The sequence below is a fragment of the Anticarsia gemmatalis genome, chromosome 26, assembly GCF_050436995.1.
Source record: "Anticarsia gemmatalis isolate Benzon Research Colony breed Stoneville strain chromosome 26, ilAntGemm2 primary, whole genome shotgun sequence".
Classification (NCBI taxonomy): domain Eukaryota; kingdom Metazoa; phylum Arthropoda; class Insecta; order Lepidoptera; family Erebidae; genus Anticarsia; species Anticarsia gemmatalis.
The window spans coordinates 2,544,791-2,567,827 of record NC_134770.1 but is presented as its reverse complement, the minus strand read 5'-3'; the positions used below and the strand labels follow the sequence as shown (position 1 = coordinate 2,567,827).

Below are 23,037 nucleotides of genomic sequence, written 5' to 3'. Positions count from 1 at the left end.
AAGGAGAATTATAAAAATAAAATGAATGAAATCTAATTAAACCAGCAACCTAAGGGTCTGTCTCTAAGTCTACGGGACAGCTCTTTTCCCAGGCAAATCCTCCACCCAGAATGAGAATAACAGAATTATTAACACAAGAAAGCACTTGCAAGATTCGAATCCTGCACATTAAATATTAAGTACTTTTTCTAGAATAGCTGTTCGTATAGAACGTGTGTCAAAGCAGTGTGATTCGCTCTATTATGTCAAAGCAATTCTATATGCTCTATTTTGGAGAAGAGATAAGAAGTATAATAGTTTTGACTTACTCCAACTCCATAATTTTTCGTGTTGATCTGGGAATGGAAAAATATATCGTATGAATAAAAATGATCGTAGGACTTGAGTATAGGGACATTTCTAAAGGATTTAGTAAAAAAAAATGCTAATAAGAATTTTAGCTGTAGTCTTTTCTGGGGAAGATGATTCAAATAAAAAAAATATGAAAACTAAAAAATGATGGAACTATAATCAATAAAAATCTTATTGTGCTATTTGTATTCAATTAAATAATGAATCAGACCATTTCAAGACTTTCTATCAGGAAAACTTCAGTAGATTACTTCAGTCGGCAGGTTGCAAATCTATTGCTATTCATCATCACACAAAATATAGGTAATTCAAAAGCTATTATCATATCCCGGTGGAGGCAAAATATTTTAGAATTTTTTGAAATAAATACAAAAAATATCATAGATTGATCTCCACAACCTAGTTACCTAGGTTAAAATATAACACGATTTCCCTCTGTAAGACTGGTTGCCAGACTTTCAAGCTTTTGACTACTGGTGACGACTATTAAAAATCTTGGAAATTGACATCTGGGACCCACAATTTAAGGAGCACGGAGGATCTCAATACGTTTAAGACGGTCACCCATCCACAGAGCAACCTCAGCAAGCGTAGCTTCAAAGATCGATACTTAAGTTTGCTTTCCCAATAACTTAAATATTCCAAGCAATTATACGCACACGTCCTCAGAGAGGCACTTCACGCCATGATACATTTACTCCACCACAAGGGTCCCACGTTAATTGTAAAGTCAACAAGTATGTTTGTGTTTTTTGCCAAGTGCTCACACCCTCAGGGGCGAGGGAGGCCACTGTTTTTTCAAACTGTTTGATCAGCAAATTGATGTGGGAAGTGGAAATCAATTTTGAGGATTTTTCAATGAGCTAGATTCTTACGGTTTTTTAATTTATGATGCTTGTTTTGGACCACCGTAAATCTAATTATGAGAATGATAAGAAAAAGTCCATTAAAACGGGCAACCTAAGAGTCTAAAAGACTATGGGAGGGTCTTTTCTCAGATCTGTCCTCCACCCAGAACGAGAAAAAGATAATTTTTAGCACTGGAAAGAACTTCGGTTGTAGATTTTATTTAAGGGTATAGTAGTTTTGTTGCTAGGTTTAGGCTTACCTATATTACTTTATAGCTATGTATAATGTAGTTAAAGTGATGTTTTCTTTCTTTCTTTCCTATTCGTGTAGGGTGACGGTCAAATGTGTATATCAAAGTTGTTAAAGCGCCTGAAGATCTTTGATTTAGGAATATAATTATTTGCCTAACCTCCTTTTATCGCTAGATAACGCTATTTTATAACCAATTGGAACGGATAGTACATTATTAAACTTGATAAAACTAAGGCATTTTTATAAAGTTAACTTACAACAGAAAAAACGGTCATATAGCTTGACAGCTGTTTCGAGTCTTGTCTACCATTCCACCGAATTATTAGAATGATGGAATGGAGAATATACCTTTGCTTTCATAACTTTTAAACTCTCGCGTTGCATGTTTAATGTATAATAGAATTAAGTTAATTCCCGTATTCTATTATACCTTTGCTTTGCCAACCCAGTTAGCTACGAAAACAAATTGTTAAACATTTTCTTATCATGTACCTAATCAAATACAAGTATGTCTTAGTGCAACTGACTATATACAAGTATAATCATGATGATTTTCAAATTATACTATACCATGACCGTGCCTGAAGCTACCGTTGTTCAAGTCATCTGATTACACAGTGGGTGTGTGAATCAGTATTGTTTCCGATTGTTAATCTTTTAATGATTATTATTGTTTATTGATGGATTCTATTATATTGTGTTTAGGGATCTTATGAAATAATATTTTTTTTGTTATGACACACACAAGTAATTTTATAAAAACGTTAATGATGGGATTTGAAAACACAGTAGTTTAAAGTTTGTCTGATTATTTTTACGCTTTTATCGCTAAACCGCTTAACTAATCTTAATGAAATGAAGTTGTATGATAGTTAAAGACATGAGATCATCCCTACACTACCCTATTTTTTTATTTTCAACCTCCTAAGAGCTGAAATAAGGGATGAAACTTTGTACACGAGAGAAGTATAGCCGTTCGAATAGGCTGGTTTTGTATTTACTGAAATTTAACTAAAGAGCATACAAATCTACACCAAAAAGGAGCTATTTTTTTCTTTGGATGGTGACATTTTGCTCACCATCCAAAGAAACAAACAACAATTTTCTTTCAAAACAAAACTCTTTAAAGTACAATTCTTTACAAATTATGCAAAACAAATGACATTGTCGTCAAATCAAGTGCATCCAACCCTTAAGAGAACGGAACCACCCTCAGCCAACACTGCAGGGGTGCAGGGTTGAACCACTGTTGATTTTCACACGGTTACTTTAGTGTTATTCTTGTCGCGTGGAACTGATTGAGGGTTAAGATTGAGGAGGTTTCTTTTGATGGAATTTTTATTTATTTTAATAGTATCTGGGAGGTTTCTAGTTGAAAAATTATACATTTCTATTGCCTACTCTTATAGCATTTAGCAATAAAAATTGCCATTCAAACTTTTGTTGAATGTTCTGATTGACATAGGTAGTTACATTTATTTTATACATAAAATCACGCCTATTCCTTTAGACGTTTACAACGATCAAAAGATCAAAGGAACAAACAAAATTGCATAACAAACTGGCAAAAAACACACTACCAATACTTTTAAGTGATAAACATAAATGTTAATCAATATTTATAAAAACGACACTTCGAAACTATTTACTGAAATATGGAAATGCTTTTTGTTAGAAATACTATCATTCTATGCCCCCTTTTTTTATCGTAACAGTCTGAAGAACAAAAAAACACCATCTTAATTTTTTCACCACCAAAAATATTCCACCTCTCAACCAGAATTTACAACAAAAATTACATATTTTAAACATTTAAAAGCGGTTAGTTCACAAAGTAATCTTATAGGCCCGATATCTGCGGGTAGGTAGCAAAAATTTTTACATATCATTTCTATAGATGACACACTCGCGATAACATATGACGTTGACATGAGCATTGCATTAAGATATAGTCAGGAAAAAACACTAATTTATTGGTTAAAAGGTTCCGTATCTAATTACATATGAAATATTTCATGCCTGTTTTTTTTGACAGTCGTGTCGACTCTACCTTAAACTGAAGTTGTTTGTTTTTTGAAAACAAATCTCAAAAACTACTGGTCTAATTTGAAATATCACGAGTGATTTTAGCAATAATCCGCTATATGGACATTGGAAAGTAAATTGCCCAAAGGTCAGCTGTTTAGATATACTAAACTTATACATTAAGTTTTAATCGGTCAGTTCTAAAACATGGTTAAAAATTTTTAGCGCTAAAATATAAGGTAATATGCAAATTTACCGCATACTCGAAAATGCGGATCAATAGATAATCAAGCTAACTTCAGTTGGACCACCGGGATAGTTTAACAGAGCAATAATAAGAAAATATTATGCTATACATACATACTAATATATTTTTAGGTATTCACGATACACTCAATAGGTCATTCAGGTCACCTTGCCATCCAGTGGGAGGTCTTCCAATACCTGGCTTCGAAAACTACCTTAACATTTATAAACCTTAAAATAGACTTAAACTTTCAACTATTCTACAAATCGCCTGTCCGTTTTATTAATCATAAAATATTACAGAAGGAACCCTAAAAAAAACAAAACAAACAAGTCTCTGGTAACATGGCGGCGTGTCAAAGGGCCGCCGACGGTAGCCGCGCCGCATCGTTCATAAATGATAAATTTAATATTATTTATAACCCACCGTAATTGGAGCTGATGATACCAACGTTTCGGTGTGACAATATTTTTTTTGACGGCAGTAAACTTTTATAGATATATGCTAATTCTTAGACTATTTTAGTAGAAAGTTACTTTTTAAGATGAAAATATCAATGTTTTTATTATAGGGATCTGAATTTTTTCGACGATTATTTAAGCCCTTGACGCACTAGAGGTTAACCACGGGAGCGGCGAACCGCGCGGTTTCACTTTAATGGTCAACCGCCTATGATTGTACGCAATAAATCTCAGGTCGCAGTATCATGTCTTAATCTCCTGTCTTTGTCGTGACGCGAATTGCTGCCTTATACCGTGAATTTAAATTGTCGAGCGCCAAGCGGTTGCATAATAAATTGAAACCGCGCGGTTTCCCGTTCCCGCGATTTACCGCTAGTGCGTAAGAGGGCTAACTGTATTCGGGAATTAAAGTTAAACGTTATATATTTTCAAATCGAGATACTTATTTAGTTTGATGGCTTTTAACATGCAAATCTGATCAAGTTAAGTTTAATACACTGACATTAAAAGCGAAGTCTATAACGCAATTAATAATAAAATATTCATTACAATAAATATTTCATCATTTTCTTATAGATTGGTTGTAATTAATCAAATAATCGGTAGAAACGTATCAATAAGAAGTATGACACGGAAATATGACATAAAAAATGGCCGCTGACAGACGCTTAATTATTATAAAAAAACTGCATTTATTTACTTTAAATTCTGACAGCTAAACTTAATATTAAACTTTAAGATTTTTTTAGAACGCGCTCATCTGAGGAACTATTGGTTCGCAAAAACCACTGAACGCATTTTAATGAAATTTCGGTCACTGTTATGTACTGTATTAACACATAGGATACTTTTTATCAAGAGAAATCTTTAGGCTGAAGCTAGTAGGCTATATTTCATCACGTTTTGACATATCCATACTAACTAATATTATAAATTATAAATACATTTGGTATGGAGATATTTTGATACCCAAGAAAGGACATAGGCTACTTTTTACCCCGGGCAAATGACGCATTCCCATGGTAAAATTCAGGTGGCGGACGAAGTCGCGGGTAAAAGCTAGTAATAGCAATAAAAAATGTAACGTAAGTGTAAACGGGAAAACTAAAATCGCGCGAAGTCACAAGCGGTCTCTAGTTATTTACAAAGCTGTTTCAATCGATCAGTTTTAATATAAAGAGGTATTATCAACTCTTACGGTTCCGAGACGGTCGTATAATATATGATAATATTCGTTGCGGCGCGACCTCGAAGCATCTTTAGTGTGAAGGACCCGAGTTAAATACGCTCATTTTGTCGCACCCGAAACCCATATTTTTGTCTTTTTTTAACGTATCGTAATAAGGAAGCTAAGGTTTTGAGTCCCAATGTGAATGGAGACTAACCCCCGGTTTCTGGGTACGTTTAACAGTAGTTTATCTATTCAATAGCGTTAAAACTCATATTAGGTCGGGGAAAGTCTTTTCGCATTAGTATGTATGAACTTGTAATAAAATCTCTTTGGCTTCAAGAATCACAAATGAGTACACGGTTCATTAGGTTTCTTTCAGTGAGCTCGTGAGTTACCCAAATATCGAGCTTTTTTGTGTAGAGAAAAGATTTTATTACAAGTTCATACATACTACAATGCGAAAAGACATTTTCCCCGACCTAAATTTAAAAAAAAACTATTGATAAACTACCGTTAAATGTACTCAGAAACCGAGGGTAAATGATGTTGGTCCTTTATTTGCCCTTTCTGGTCAAGTTTTTGATGTAAATGATTAAACGATCATTTTAAGGTGATTAATCTAAATTTATCACATTTTGTAATGGTTTTAATATAAAGAATTGGATAAAACTGGTCTTTAGGTTTTCCCGAACATACGTAATTGGTTTGTTTTGTCAGTAAATTAATTAATTAGTGAGATTTGATAATTTAAGTTTATCACAATTACGACTATAATATCTACACCTGTCTGAAACAAATACCCATTTTCGGGCCATTAAAAACTTAACTATATATCTTATATGTTCATTATTTAACAGCACTTTTGGTGCAGTGGTTTACATGGTCACCTCGCCGCAATAACCATAGCGCCGCGTGTGGTAAGTTCGAATCCCACCCGGGACAAATATTTGTGTGATGAGCACGAGTATATTCTGAGCCTGGATGTTAATTTATCTATATAAGTATGTATTTAGAAGTATACAAGTATGTTTATCAGTTATTAGTTGTACTAGCTCTGCATAATTTGGAAGGTTAACCATAGTATAAGCTCTCCTATTTTCGAATAAGAGAGTTTCGAATGACCGTGTGTGTGTTGTCCAATGATATTGATTTATAACAAGCTTTTAGCGTTTTGAGAACCAAGATCAAATGTCCTAAAACCTTTAAATGAACTACCGCAGTTAAAAGCCGTAAGCTTGATCGTTCCAAGCTGTGTCTTGGGGTTATTTAGCAGTTATTAGGCTTCCTTGACACACTGCCACGATTATCGATTGTAGTGTCATGTGACTACCGGAATTGAGTGTTTGAATAAACTAACAAAAAGTGTAGATAGGTACAGGCTTTTAGAAACATTAAGATATGCAAGTATGAATTGTACCGTAAATTTTGATTTCGTAGTTATAAAACCGGGAACATAATAATATTTTTTGATCATAACAAAATTTTAACTTGTTACGTCATAATCAAACGAAAATCGTTTATATTGTTATCAAACTTTGTTATTTTTTTATGTTGCGTTTATATTTAGTTTTCTGTCTTGTTTTAAAAAAAACTTTTTCTTTTCAATTCGGAAGTTACAGCCAATGAAAAAACTGGCAGGGAACTCATAGTTACCAAAAGCTATTCTATTATACGTAAAACATTTGTGACGTTTCATATACAGTAACTAATTTAGTAGTAAAAATAACTAAAACCTTTAGATGACTTTTCACTTTCCAGCCGTCAAAATGATCAAGCATACTATATCAATATTTACCCAAAATCATCATTTTGTTTGCAATATATTTTACATCGTTTTATCATGACACAGTGATTATATACAAGATAAAATATTTCACCGATTATATACTTACAATAATAAGTAGGGATTATTTGATACTGTTTTATCATAATTTACAATTATCACCAAATCACTGTGGGGATTTCCAATGTGACGATTTCGAAAATTTTTTTTGCTTCCGATGTTTCAAAGAAGCGTTAATTTTCCTCTATTATACATTATTATTATCTATTTACGATAATTTGCACGTTTAAAAGATAATTGTTGTATAATCGAAATACTTGAAGGGATTTCGTAACTCATCAATTATAGGAAGGAAACTTCAAGAATGTATGATCTACGAAATAATCGCTAGGGTTTTGATTGTATTTTTTGTTTGAAATATAAAGAGTCTAATTACTTTTTCAAGTTATGTGTAGATCAGATATAATTTTTGTTTAAAGTAAAGAAAAACCATCGCGAAAAACATTGCATACCTTAGACTTCTTTGAAAAATAATTTTAAAACAATCTAGGGCCCTCAACCCGCACTATGACATCGTCTAGCTTAATAAAGGAGTCTTGTTTTAGGAAGAGACAATCAATACTAGTAGTTGTTTTACGTGAAACGATAGTAATCATAAAGCTATTGTCGCGATAATTATGAATATTGCGGCTGTACAATCAACTGTTGATCACTAAATTTCAAGTAAGATTCCGAGGTTAAGAAAAGTGCAGAAAAAAGTTCAAATTCCCGATACACTGATTTCTATAGTAGCCCGGAGTGTAATAAACTGCCAAAACGACAAAAGGCTCACCTTTACGAGGGACTCACTATATAAGTAGCTACCAAAATGTCTCTTGACATTATCTTTTTCTTTTTAAGACAACTGTATTTTCTTTTTAAATACAACTCCCGCACTAAGAATTGCTCTTGTGTCGCGGGGACTTTTACAAACATACAAACAACAGACACAAAGTACAACCAGATACGAAACAATTATTTGTGGATCGCACAAATAAGTGTTTCGTGTGGGAATCGAACCCACGGCCTCCCGACCCAATGGTAGCGGCGTGGTGACTTAAACCACTGCACTACGGAGGCAGTAACACCTCAATCTAAATTACCACCAAGTATAACCATAGCTAGAACAACGACGTAACACAGTACAGCACATTGAAACTACCTTACGAACAAAGGTGTCATCCGCTATCGATTACTGAAACCTGCCAAGTATAATCCAGGCTTGTTTGTAACATTGTTGACTCCAGGGAAAACCGGGGAAACATCTTAGTATCTGTCCAGTTTGTTGAAAGAATTCGCTGTAGTTATGGCGTAGTTTGGCTTGTTTTGAAATAAACTGTAGAAGTCTTTTGTTATTATTATAAGTAAGAGATTCTGTTTAAAATATTTTTTGTGAGTGTGTGGAAGATAAGGTAGTGAGACTTAACTTTTTCTGGCTGTTTGTGTATGAATTTTATGTATTGCGACCCGTTAATACATAACATTCATATGATTGTAAAAAAATATAGATAAATATTCGGCTAGCTTTTATTATTAGGTAAAAAATATTTGAATGTCCATATAAATTCAATAAACAGATAACTAAAAAACCAACAATGACCTTTCTTATTATATCCGGCTTCCTACAACGGAGAAAGAAAAAAAAAACAAATTAATTTATGCCCGCCAAAAGATTAAAAAAGCAACTGGCCGTAAAATTGTAGGGGATGCCAATAAAAAGCGAAACAATGAAAAAAATATATTTCAAAAAACGAATGCCCAGCTGCCATCGTTACGCTCAATATCTAATGAAAGAAAGAGACGGAATGATACGAATTTGCGAGGGAGTGAGTGAGATAGAAATCGGGATTAAAATGGGAGATTAATTTTATTTGAGTATTAAAATAAATGTACATTGGTTTTCATAGATGGTCGTTAACTGTGTTTACTACAACTGACAGTAAAGGTTATGGAGTTTGTTGGAAAATCTTCAGTACGCAAGATAATATCTGTAATTCTCGAAAGCTATAAATGCTTATAATATGATCATTTTATATGTAATACACTACACTACACATATACATTTAAGATATGAAATAACAGATTTCTTTATGTATAGATTTTTTTTATTTCTTCTTTTTAAAGACAAACTTTCACAAACCTACGAACAACGGACACAAAGTACAACCAAGGGGCTATCACGTATTTCAGTCGACAACTATTTGAAAGCCACTTTGCTGTACATTGTTTCCTCCCTTAGATTATAGTGATTACACGTTACGTCAAAGCAGCAATGTACTGAATAGTGACCATAAATTTGACGTCTAGTTGTCAGCCGAAATAGCGGTTAATATGGCCGTAACTGACTAATTTTATCTGTTAAGCTATCTGATAAATCCAGAAAGCTAGCGTTTAAATTATTTGCTTTTAGTCCTATTTCAAAGAAACTCTAATCAACTGTAACTTTAAAAAACGGATTATAGTTGACAATAACTACATTTTTTTAAAGATCACAAACAATGAACGTCGAAGGATATAATTCGCTAAAAAAACCTTTTTTAACGGAAAATAAATAAAAAATGAATACCTGGACAGTACATGCTAAAAATATCGCCCGAATTTTTCCTGTAACAACCCTTTTTGGGATTATGTTGCCCATTTTTTTTACGAACCGTCACTACATTAACGTACTTTTACGTATTTTTTTATATATTATCCTTTTATATTTACTTCAGTTATTTGTCTAAATATATTGAATAGATATTTGAAGAAATGTCTTCAAGAATGTTTGTTAAAACGTGTCATTTTTAAAGACGTTATAGAACAATTTATTCAGATGCACTATCGAACCAACTGAATCATGACCCACCATGTGATCATTTTCTAAAACACGTCTATATACGCGTAGGTCGAAATTGGCTTGAACCTACGTTTCCTTGGTAATAAATTTGTTATCTGTCATTATTGTGACAAAGCTTTGTGCGCCAATACAATAATGCTTTGCTACCGTTTTCAACAGGCTCCGTGGCGTAGTGGGTTGATGTTACGACTTCGACGCGTCAGGAGTGGGTTCGATACCCAATCAGGACATGGTTTATTCGGCCATTATAGGAAATAATGTAACTGTAACTATAAAAATTAAAATAATATAGGGTAACCAGCATAGTTATTATCCGGTTAAGAAATTAATACACAATTTTGGTCAATAGTATCTTTATTTAGTAAAACATTGACTTAAACTCTAGTATAAACGCAACTTAAATATTCTTTCTAAAAGAACATGAGTCGTTTGTTTCAATAACTTTACACTAATTCAATATAAAACACTTAAAAACAAGAAATACTAGCGAATACTGTTAATTCAAATGTGTTATCCTTAACAAATATTGCAACAAACTTACTTTTTCTTTTCGAACTACACACCTGTCGCACAAACGTAGGACATGAGTTCTGTAAATTAAAAATGTTACCAATATTCTAAAAGTGACATCTATCGCAATAAATTTGAACTGGTAACGTTAGAAATTAAAATTAACGTATTATTCCTTAACATTGGCAATCCCTGTATGATGGGCAATGACTATAGTGGTTACCCTAATCGTTTCACAGATTTCTAAATGTCGTGCTATTTGACATTTGACACAAATAGGTTTTTTCGTAGTGAAAAGAGTTTAGACTATTTACATTCTAGATTCAAATTAAGAGTGATTTATCGAAAACGTATCTACGTACTGTAATAACAAAGGTCAAAGTTGTCTGTAGTCGTAATACATCATAACACAGTCGTATGCATGTTTAAAATGTCCTAAGTGCAACTTTGACGATAGAGATGAATTTTTTACTGTTTTGACGGTGTCAAGCGAATTATCGGCAAAATGGGTCATGATTCAGTTGGTTCGATAGTACATATTTATTAAAGACAACTCTAGGTTTAAGAAATTTTTTTAATAAAAAGAGAACTATATTTGTCATAAACCATATCATTTCCTTAATAAATCACCAAAATGCTGCATTGAATGCGAATTTAACGGAATAACAGAATATATTTAAAGGATTTTTGTAATCATTCTCAATTACATTAGAAACATAAGGTTTCAAAACTAATGGTTGATTTTACAAGTTCCTTATAAGTCTCGGATACCTTTACCAGTAGAATATTATCTACTTACAGATTCCTTCAAACATTTCCTATTGATTTATCCATTAGATAGCTTATTAGTAAGCTGTGCAACTGGTCTACAGTTTATTATATTTAACTCAAGATTCCAAAATCTAAAGATATTCGTAAATATTTAACAGAAAATTTTCTTTTCACAATAATTTTGAGAGTTGCCATTGCCAAAATGTTACTTCTAAGAATCGTACGCCGGAGGGAGGCTAATCCGGATTCTAAGAGCCCTCGCTTTTGAATTAAGAATGTCATTATATTTTTCTTTTTTTTTGTAAAATTTAAATCTCTGTTGTGATTGGTCAGTTTTTGATAGGTTTTAAGAGCAATTTGGAAAGTGGGCTTTTTAATTTACGATTTTTTTCTAATATTTACCTTTTTATGTTTTAGGTAACTTTTCGGTATGATTGTCCTTTTATTTGGTAGCGGGTATTTGTTTAGGCAGATAATGTACACTTAAACATTTTAATTTAGTTAAACAAAAACGAATAAAAATCTGTCCTGTTCCTGCATATAAATAAAATTTTCGACAAGCACCTAACAATTTTTAGTTAGCTTTTCAAAATTACTAAATATTGTAAAGTGCAGACTACACTACAGTTAACAGTAAATTAAACTTTATGAAGAAAAGCTAAACATTTTCCTTAAAGCGAGCTGCGTTGAACTTTTTTCAATAGTGGCACTTACTCTTACAAAACTCCACATACATACAAACATATCTAAAAACCTGCACAATCAACCAAAAAGGGTCCTAAAAACACAACACGTTAAATGTTACCAACATCAAAACTCAAACTTGCTACTAATTAAAGTGAACTAACAAGCGACTTCCCGTTTCTCCCACATTTCGGGGGTAGCATGGCAACACTGAGGGGGAGGGATAAGCGGCTTACGGGGGTGGTGGAGGGCCTGTTTTGATTATTTCACAAGGATGTCTTCTTGCTTCGTAAATTATGCAACGTTTTCCCGCTGTTGTTTTGGCCATGGTTTCGCCTGACATCGTGTAGTTGTTTGTGGAGATAAAATTTGTGATTTTCTAGTAGGCTGTCTGATATGATGTGTCGGTTTAATGTGATTTTAGGTACTGTACAACAAAAGTAGGGCTAGGTATTGTTTTTACTTAAATATTTGTTCTTACTTACTTTGTTTCATGTTTTTCTGAACGTTTTTAGTTATTTAGATAGATCACAGTAGAGTTTACCTGTTGTAAATATTGTATTGTAGATAAAAGTTTTAAAAGCAACGCATTTTCCAAGACAGTAATATATGGGATTCTCATTTTTAGGTACTTCTTCCTCATAATAAAGGAAGTGAAATAGAAAATAAAACATCTTAAATCCGAAAAGAATGAGTAGCTATCTCATTAAAAACATCACTCGGGCATGTAAATGGTCCCGCGATGAATTACAAGCTGAAATCTGAGGCGAAATACATTTCAGGCGCCATCTTGCGACTCATGTCAGAACACCATTTTGTTTTTTTATTATGTTCTTTTGTTTGTGGCCAGGTTTTTAATTTTGTTTTATTAGTACTTTGTTTTGGGAGAAGGAAAACATTGAAGGATATTTTTTGTACTTGAGAGTTTAGTAAAACGTTTCTTAAAGAATAGAACTAGCTCGTCTTTCAGTACTAAAAGGTAATTTGGGCCTAGCAGTAGCGTGTTTTTTATATTGATAAAGTATGTGTCTTTATCTGATGTTTATCAAATATTTATGTTTCCATAGTTAGGTTTTAGTCTATGTGGCAATATAACATTAATTTATAAAAGTTACAAACATGTTTTCTTACAACAAATAACACATAAAGGATATTAGACGGTGATGAATGTGTCTATTTAATTTTATTTCAGCATATTTTAGACAAGTTTAAATTGCTTAATTTCATTGTATACCTAAATTCTTATTCAAGGTTCTTAGATGTTAAAATTAATCAGTTTCGCAGTCCTAAGAGATAATTTGTTATTTGTGATTTTTTATACCAAAACACAGATTTCAACACGAATATACGACTATCTTTTACACGCTACTCTGGTTGCGAAGAACATTTTTCCGTATTCTTTTAACTGCATTTATCTTATTTCCGCGTGTTGAAATATCGTTGGGAAATTATTACCAACGCGCAAGTTGCCATAGAGAGTAAGTTATAATATTATAGTCGATTTAAAACATAAATAACTTATTTGAGCTGAAGATTCGAATCGTTATAAAGAAACTTACCTTGAGGAAATCCAACGGCTTCCAATCCGTGCGGCGTCAATCCAAATGGGCCTAGCCCTCCGAGAGGACCCGGGCCCATGCCCATGTGATGCGCACTTGAGTGATGAGCATACGGGTTCTGAGCTAAAGGCGAGGGCTGCTTTAAATAATGGAAGTAATGGTGTAACGGCGTCGCCGAGTGGGCTTGTGGAGCAGCCGGCCCACCGGCCGTCGGGCCCGTTGCCGACGCCGAGTTAGTCAGCAGCGCCATCTTGTTTTTTTTACTTTTTTTATAAGCACACGTATTTAGTCACCGCATCAGCCTCTTCCGTGTGTGTATTGACATGTTTGCGGTTTTTCAATGCGTTCTTGTTGATCGTTCTCGCTGGTGTGACATTTTTTTGTTGTCTGAAACAATAAATTGTGGAATTAGTTAAGCTTTATTTTTAGAAATGTCCTTGTAGCAAGTTTCTTCTTTTAATAAAAAATAATACCCGTAAATATGTTCGATTTGTTACATTCATGTGCGTACAACTATTTTGAAAGCGAGTGCGTTCAAAGATTAAAAAAGGTAACGCGTATTTCATAAAAGATTCTATAAATTGGAATATGATGAGAGTCAATAGATCTCCAATTAACCGCGCAACTGAACATTAAACGCAGCAATTATTTACGACTCATACATTCATATAAACATCTACGCACGTCTTTTTCAATTATAAGTACGGCCAATACATTTTTTGCTACAAACTATTTTACAATTACCCGTAACAATGGTAGATTTTCTGCGTTATTGCAACACTGAGAGTTAAAGTCAAACACGTGGAACGCCTTCCAAATTTAATATTTGAATGAGCAAAGCATTCCATTCGTCACGATTCGGGAGTTCGGATTTCGAAATTCAAAAGGTTTTTTTATTTTAATATGAAAAAACGTTCCAGCTATGATATGATTCATTCTCTGATTTTATTCGGTTGGTATTACGTGCGATATCGAAGAGTAACACGGTAGCATTCGTATATTTTATTCGAGGCCGTTTGTTTTATGATCGAGAAACGTGTTTCATTTTTGTAAATTTGAATTTTAAGTATAATAAAGTGAGAATCTTAGCATACCTTCCGGCATTCTTTAATTCGAAAAGGTTAATTTAAACATGCAGCACAGCCTAATAAACTAAGTGTTAATACGTCGTTCAATAGAACTCATTATCCAAGGTATTCTATGGTTCAAACGTAGGAATGTAAAAAAAAAACAAAAAAAAATTGCATTGACCGCGTCTTTTGTACGGAGAACATTTTTTTCTGATGTTGGCAAAGGTGTAGTAGGTACATGTTTACTGACATTTTGTCACGTTTATTTTTTTTCTGGCTGGTACCTGAGGTGCCTTTGCTAAATTGAGGGGCATATCACATGTAGCCTTTGTGTTGAAAAAAAAATTGACAAGCCATATCGTAGTGATGACATTTGAGATGAGAAAAAATATCTGTATATGATATTTGTTTGGTATTACAGGGGAGTGATTAAAATAGTTCTTTGATTTCTTAAGAACTGTTTTTGGTTATTGATCGAGTTTGCTAGGGTTATCGATGACAAAGAGGGTGTTCTGTCTGGTTCGGGAAGTAATCTTTAGGGTTTTAGAAAAGAAAGTAAAAAATGTGAATCTATTTCTGGAATGCTAACGAAATCGGCAGACCTTATTCCATACAAAGGTACAATCTTTAAATACTTCGTTCGTGTGATTATATTCGAGTAATTTATTAAAAATTTTATAAGATGTTCTTTGGTCTCTGCTATGACTATGAGAAAAAGGCGTGATTTAATGTATTAATAAATGATTTAAGATTTCTTCGCGTGAAAAATTCCAAATTTCTCTGATGTTTTTCTTAATTCGTAATTTCCAGAGCTGTCGTATTTTAAACAAGTACGACTAAAAAAGGGCAAAATAATTACTTTCCTTGCAATTATTTAGTTACACAATAAAAGGCTTGGATAGACGAAAAAAAAGCATTGTCACTTTCTATCTACCGCGCTTCCCAGAATCTTCACTGTTCGTACCACAGAATCTATCAACAAAAGATTATCCTAAGCCGAGATACTATCTCAAAAAAAGCCTAAAACCATTGCAAATGCAACTCTTCGACTATGAAAATAAAGTACAATTTTGTTGATAGAACTTAGGGGTTTTTGCAAAGGATTTCCGCTCAAATGAGAAGGTTGCCGCTAAAACCCTTAAAAGGTGTTCAATTGTATAACTTAATGTAGATTTCGTTGAAGATTTTAGTTGGCAAAAGTCGGTGTTTCTGAAGTATTTTCACGTCAACGATTTTTTGACAATTACCCGGTTTTTGTGAAGCAAATAGTCCGTGGTTTTTGCGAAGATATTCTGTTGTGGTGTTCCAAGTAACTGAGTTAAAGAGTAACTTCACGGCTTTGCATGTTCGGCTTTACGTATAGATTTGAAGAACTGACACATTTTAATTTGGTTCCTTGATACTTTACTGTTTGTGTGTCTTTAGTCTAACAATTAAGTAGTAGAGCCTTGTATGAAAGCTTCGCGGCTGGCTGAAGCATACAGAAGTCAGAATCTAAAACATCATTGATACAACTTCGTTATTTTCGAAGAGTACAGAAATATTTATTATAATAGAGATACCTCGTGCGTGCCAAAGCTTTCTATTAAGTTGTCGGACTATAGTGTCCATCATACTTTCATAATTACGATACTTGCACTTGTTCAATTTATCTTTAATTATCAAGTTGTACAGTAAAATTAATTATAATTTAAGTAATCTCTGAGCTTATCTCTCATGTGTCTGAAACGTGTTAATTCACCACCAAAAATAAAACCAACCATTGTTAAAATATACGGTGTCAATCTCCGTAAATCTATTTGTCGAAGCGCAATAAAAGCCATAAATAATAACATTGCAAACACCGTCCATATTGTGTTAAAGAAAACAAACATCGCGCCCTACTTTGTTTGTGCAGTTGGTAACACTGGCTGTCAACGTGACAAATTGAGAAAGCGCGCGAGTGGGGTCAAATGCCATAGACAATATAAAAAAAAGAAATATTCGAGTCATTTTTTAAACTCGTTGGTAAAGAGTAATGTTTAATATTCTTAAATAAATAATGTTAGTAGCTTTCGACGCATTGTTGTATGCAAATTTTAACACTGATTTCTCAAGTTATATTTCAAGTTGCCAAACAAGTAATTGTCAATATTATATTCGCTGTAAAGGAATGCTTTGCGACATGACAAAGTAATACTAATGCTTTTACTATTTCGGTTTGTAACTACCATTATAATATTTTAAACGGGGCTTTGCTCGCCTGGAAAGATTTCCTCGAAATATTTAGCTATTCTTTAATAACGAAAGTCACATTAGCGCGATTCTCCGCAACCGGTACTATCGAGGGAGTAATGTAATTTTTTAATCCTTGAGGATGAGTATTAATAATTGAGGACTAGAACTTCTTTATAATACTACCTCGGGATTCAATTCAACTACAATTATTATTTGTCAGTCTATAACGCTAATACAAAACATAACCCGCCAGTAATTTCCGAAATCCGTTCCCCAATTTAATTTGCCCGCATAGCACAAACCCATGATTCAAACCAGACCATGTTATGACAAAGACATTTATCCTATGCGTGATAATTGCCCGCCAGGGGCCGCCATTGTGACAAATTTCGCGCATCCGAACATACTATTAACTATTTCAATGGCAGACATGTTTTTTTCTTTCCCAGTAACCATTTGTCGTCGCCACAATGGCTTTTCGGAACTTTTTATGTGGTCGATCATATCTGAATTTGGTTTTTGAGGTGGAAAACAGATGTAGGATGTTAATATAGATAATGTAACTAGTTTTTAAATAGTCCTAGGTTGTATGCTCTTATTTGGTCGAGCAAATAACGTGGTTCCTAAATAGGTTTGTTTAAAATACGTCTGCCTACTATTCGTTTTGTATAACCTAATTTGGTTTATAATTATATTCATACATATTTACATAATATTTAGATTGACTTGATTGACATCGCTTAATAGTTACAAACGCAGAATCGTAAATATGATAATTTTTATTTCTAAATACAAAAAGTAAAACGACATTTCGATATTTTTTCTGTCAGCTCGAAAATATTTTAATTTGATGCAAACTAATGGAAAGATGTTACGGTAGCCTCAAATATTTATTCTCTGTTCAGAAACTTAGAAAAAAAAACTTAAATTGTTATTGAACATGGGTTTTAGAACGAACGGTTGGACGTCAACCATTGTCCTCCATGACAGTCGCTAAACATTCCATATTTGAATGAAATGTTTGAAATTGAACGTCTATATTTCCAATATTGAATGGCGTATTGTTAGTTGTAAATTGCTAGTGAGGTTATGATACATTTTAGGCGGGAAATTTTAATGGAGATTGCAATGTATTCATTAAATATGATTAGTTTCTAGTCGTTTGCGTTGTGTATCGACGCTCATGGTCAATTGCAATAATTGATCAATATTCGATAAATAGCGTGCAATTAGGTAGTATTCAAAACCTATAATTTTTAAAAGAAATCTTGCATATTTTTATGATCAATCGGTCAAAGGGAGGCTAAACCAAAAAACCACTGGCCAAACCTTAGTTTGAATATTTTGCGTTATTTTTTCAGATAAGAATTGGCTAACGAAAACCAAGTTCCGTTCGCTTATCAGCAGTCTAGCCTTTCTTCCAACTATGTTAGAGTCGGCTTCAAGTCTCACCGGATGCAGCTGAAAAGAATGTATAACAGCCCACAATTCCGTAACACGTAGAAACCCGGTATGCGTAATTTGGTCACCGATCAACTGAACAATTTCAGCAATTGTGGCTTAACCTGAGAGCTCGTTCCGGGTCACTGTTGTTACGTTGTTTCGTTACTTTATAATATTACAAATAAACTTTATCTATTGTTTTCCTAGTAATTATAACTTCCTTTGACTATCTCTTAGATTTAAATCAAATCTTAAAGTGCTACTCAATACGCAGATAACAAAGACCCTGTTTTGATTTAATCTATTTATTTGATAATATTTAAAATCTGATCACACTCTTGCCGGTTTGACGTTATTACTCATAATGACAGTTGTTTTGTTAATGTTGGCCAGCTTGCGTGTCGCCTGCCATCTTGATTGTGGTATCTTTGAACATAGGTGGTAATTAGTTGTTGATTTAAAGGAAAAAGACTTATTCATAGGTGTCGTTTAACAAAATGTATTAATAAGCTATGCGATAAAATGTTTGATGAAGTTGACATTTTTAAAAAGACGATTTAGTTTTCCGTTAGTACTAGTTCTGGCATTATAACGAACTTACTTGGAACCTGGTTAATTTGAGTATAGATACCGATACCGTGATAAATTTGAGTTTAAGAAACTATGTGCAGATCCATACACTCCTTACAATCTCTAACCACGCTGGCAAATTGCGTGTAGGGGACTTTGTATACCTTCATGAACTGTTCTAAAGAACTCTCAGGCATGCAAGGTCGTATCACGATGCTGTCCTTCACCGTTACAACAAGTGATAATTATTTCTAATACACACATAACTTCGAAAAGCCATTGGTGTGTTTCCTCGGGTACGAATCGACAACCACTTGCGTGGGAGGTACCAACTTATACCGCTCGGCTATCACTGCTCAATCTATTTGCGCTACCATCCTATAAAAAATAATTATAAACATAAAAAAATGAACAAGCCCCTTCACCATAAACAATGGGCGAGTATTGCACAGTTGTTAATTGTTTTCCGCTGCCAACATAACGGGAGTGAACAAATCACTTGATCCTCAGGGAGGTAACTCGATACACTCATTACTTGTTCAAATGCTGAATAAATATAGGGGAGGGATGCACACGTCGGTGTATGAGATTTTGAAAATATGTGTTAATATTGGTGGTATATTTTGATAGAATTTTCTTTCTTGCATATTTTCTGAAAGTATTTAATAATAGTCATAGGATTATGTCTCTAGTTCTAGTTGGGCAAAGCTTTTATTTCCATTGATGGGAAAAACTTAAGTTTTTTAAAGCTCGAAAGCTATCGGATCCGCTGATATTACAATAGATATAATAAACTATTCAATACCGAAGAAATCGATGGAATGGTGCTGTAAAATAATAAGTATTTGGATACCAAGAAATAAAAGTAAGAATTAGGATACTGCACGGCTAGTAAAACCGGCTGCTTTAAAAATAACAAAAAATACACTATCAAGATATCAGAAGTACTTACTTCTAACTTAAAAAAGAGAATGAATCAGAGCTTCGCACTGTAAGATATTTAATACCAACCTTCAAAAACTAACATGTGCGAAAATTAATAACGGTCCACAAAACGGCTATTGAAAAAGTAAAGATGCGGCTACCGCTGTTATCTCAGTAATTGCGGCGCCCCCGAGGGCGGAGTCCCCGGGGAGCCGCTAATGGCGAACACAAATAGGGCTCCGGTGCGGTCGCACGGCCACTTGGCGATTTTTTACGTCCATGGGCGGAGACGCCTGCTAATTTGATGTTTTGTTGTCGTAAATATGTCGAAAGTGAGTTTGTTTTTGCTTTTTTTACATAAATCTGAGCTTTTAGATGTTATAAAAACGATTGTGGAGTTTTATGTCCTTTAGGTGGCTTGTTCAATTGCATCATGATTGCAATAAAGTGATTAAAGAATGGGATGTAAACATTTTTATTGCATTTCCATTGTAATTAATAGCTAAGAATTGTTCAACATGGTAATCCAATCTAATTGTTCTATTTTTTGTCCCATGCGATCGATTTCTCAATAAAAAAAGTATTCTGATTTCTGCAGTTGGTACTCCCACACTCATCTGTCATTATAAAATACAATTTTATTTCGAAGACTCCCCTACATCAATTGGCAAGCTAGTTACAAAAATGCAGGCCAACTATTAATCCATGCATTACCATGATTGAAATCTTAATACCATACGGTTTCCCATTCAATTGATACCCGTTATACGTTTCATATTTTCTCTATTGTAATTTTGGCGGGAACGGGCACGTGCCGCCATTGTTCCTCTCACTCAGTGTTGCCAATTGATTATTTTAATTTGGTGAGTGCGCTTGATTCTTTGAGTTTTTGTATTGAGTGTGAGTAAGTTGCTTTAAGTTTTATGGCTGCTTTTATTGGGTGTAAATTAAACTTACTGATTTGAGATTTAAAAATGTAATTTGTGATTCTTATTGTGGCAATTTTTTAACGGATAATTGTGAATTTTAACGTGTAATTTACGAAATTATGAAAGTAAGAAGAGCTTGGTATTAAAAATTGTAGTTGCAAACTTGTGTTGCAACTAGCAACTTGTGTTCTTGCATGTAGATATAAAATAGCACATTTGGCAGTTACAAATTATTCCTAATAAAGGTAATAGGATGATAACTAACAAGACATTAATCTTAAACGACAACGAAACAAAGGTTTTTGGAAGTCATATGACAGATAGTTTCCTAATTTCGAACAAAGCATTCACATTACTTAAGTACTTACATATTAATATTATAATTCTAATTGACATCAAAATGGCGGCTCATTGTCACCTGTCTTTAACAGATTATGAAATATAAGATAGTATTATTGTTAATTTTACTAACAATATAGAAATATCTACACTATAATTTTTTAAATAGAAGTTTTTGACAATATTCTCGAGGACGTGTCAATTATTATATTTATTTTTAAGTTAATTCTGAAACCGATTAATAATAATTGACATATAAAATTAATGATGGCTTCCATAGACTTGTCATTACGCAATGGAAACTTCGATTGGTAAATAATTCGCTGACAAATGTTTAGGTAGTATTTGTGAAAAAGGGAATATATATTTTGTTGTAGCTTTAGTTGCTATGTCAATAATTTGTATTTTTTAAGGACTATCGGTAAAACCTATTAAATATTTTTGAAGTCTGTTATACCTAAAGATGTAGGCCGAGCAGAGTTGCAGGAAACACACTATTAACACACAACATACAAAACACATTATTAAGCTATTTCTTACATAGAAGATATTCTATGATATTCTTAGTACTAAGATATTACCTGCCGTAATCTAACTATAATGCCGTTATCTACAAAAACAATTTCAAAAAATAATCAATATAAAGGCGCAAGAAAAGAAATATGCAATGCTGTTTCGTAACTATCTGGAAACTGCGATTTGAAATATCTTTAGCAGCATCTGGAAACAGCATTGCAATTTTTTTTTCTCGCGCCTTTTCGCGAATATCACGAAACATTGTTTTTGTAGATAACGGCATTATAGTAAGAGGACGGCAGTTACATAGAAATATGTATAGTGGTTCGTGATCGCTTCTCCCAAGGCGTTAGAATCGTGACTGTTTATTTATATACAGGTTGATGCACCATCAACGAACACCATCAATTTGATTTTAATCCCTAAATCACGGCCTACTTTAATATGTTAAGTAGTGCAGTAAGATTTGATTTTCATTCTGGAGCGTAGAACTATTTTCGTTAGTGAAAAAGGCCGTGGATTACGAGGTTTCAGGCTGAAATTCTAAGTTGAGTAGTCTCTTATGTTTTTCAGGATTTTCGGTGAAGTTAGGACTCATGTATTGCGACCGATAAATACCTACGTTATATTTTAGATAATAATAATTACTGATTAAGCGTTCGTCTTAAATCTGATTCTCGAAATGTAGTAATAAAATATCTAAAATACCTATCTCTTCAAAACAAGGAAACAGTTCTCCAATCTACACGTGCGTCGATAAAATCAAATAAGTTTTTGTTCCCGTTTCTCTATACCCAATAAACATAACATCTCCTTTAATCTACGAATCGCACACAAATATCATATTTCAAGCAAAAAGCCACGCCAAAAAAGAAACGATTCGACAACAAACACAATTACATATATAACCGTGCCGTGTGTAGTTCATACAAGTTATTACAAACCTATCTTACTAAATATAGCTATGGAATTTGGTCGGGTAAACAAACTCGTGGCGGCGTAAATCGATAGTCGTGAGCGAGCGAGATGCCCGACCCGTTTATACGAGATAGAAAAAGATAGAAACAGTAGGGTGTTGTAAGGCGTGGTTTCAACTCGAAACGCGCCGCAACAAGAGCGAAAGAGACAGCTACAGTTTTATCGTTTCGTTCGAAATGCATAAGAAAAAGGTTTTATTTGAAACCTAGAATGTAAATAAACCATATGAGTTATGAGCTTTAAGAACTGTTTTTAGCTTCTTGTTCGTTATTGGAAAATGGTTTGTGACTTATTATTGTGATTTGTTGGAAAGCGAACCAATTTTGTTGGTGCGACAAAGCGTAGGTATTTACGGCTGTAAGAGTACAAGCGTACTGGCATTTTTGTATTTTCGTTTATTTGCCGTGTAAATTTTTCGGCGAAACATTTTTTAAAATGCTTTTTGACGATGCATTTTCAATGTTTAAACTCGACAACTGTGTAACTTTTATATCAGGTACCTTTACTATT

General features: G+C 33.5%; 1 protein-coding gene across 2 annotated transcripts in view; it reads right to left on the bottom strand.

The window, feature by feature from the left end:
* oc (homeobox protein OTX2) overlaps positions 1-23,037 on the bottom strand; it is a 59,469-nt gene that overhangs the window by 18,808 nt on the left and 17,624 nt on the right. Inside the window, exons 2-3 of one of the 2 annotated variants that reach the window (XM_076131678.1) lie at positions 13,542-13,928; positions 309-335 (exon numbers count right to left, since the gene is read on the bottom strand). In XM_076131678.1, coding sequence (XP_075987793.1) covers positions 309-335; positions 13,542-13,791 — 277 coding nt within the window. In that variant the 5' untranslated portion in view covers positions 13,792-13,928. The remainder of the gene's footprint in view (positions 1-308; positions 336-13,541; positions 13,929-23,037) is intronic. The other variant, XM_076131679.1, reaches the window with a different exon arrangement.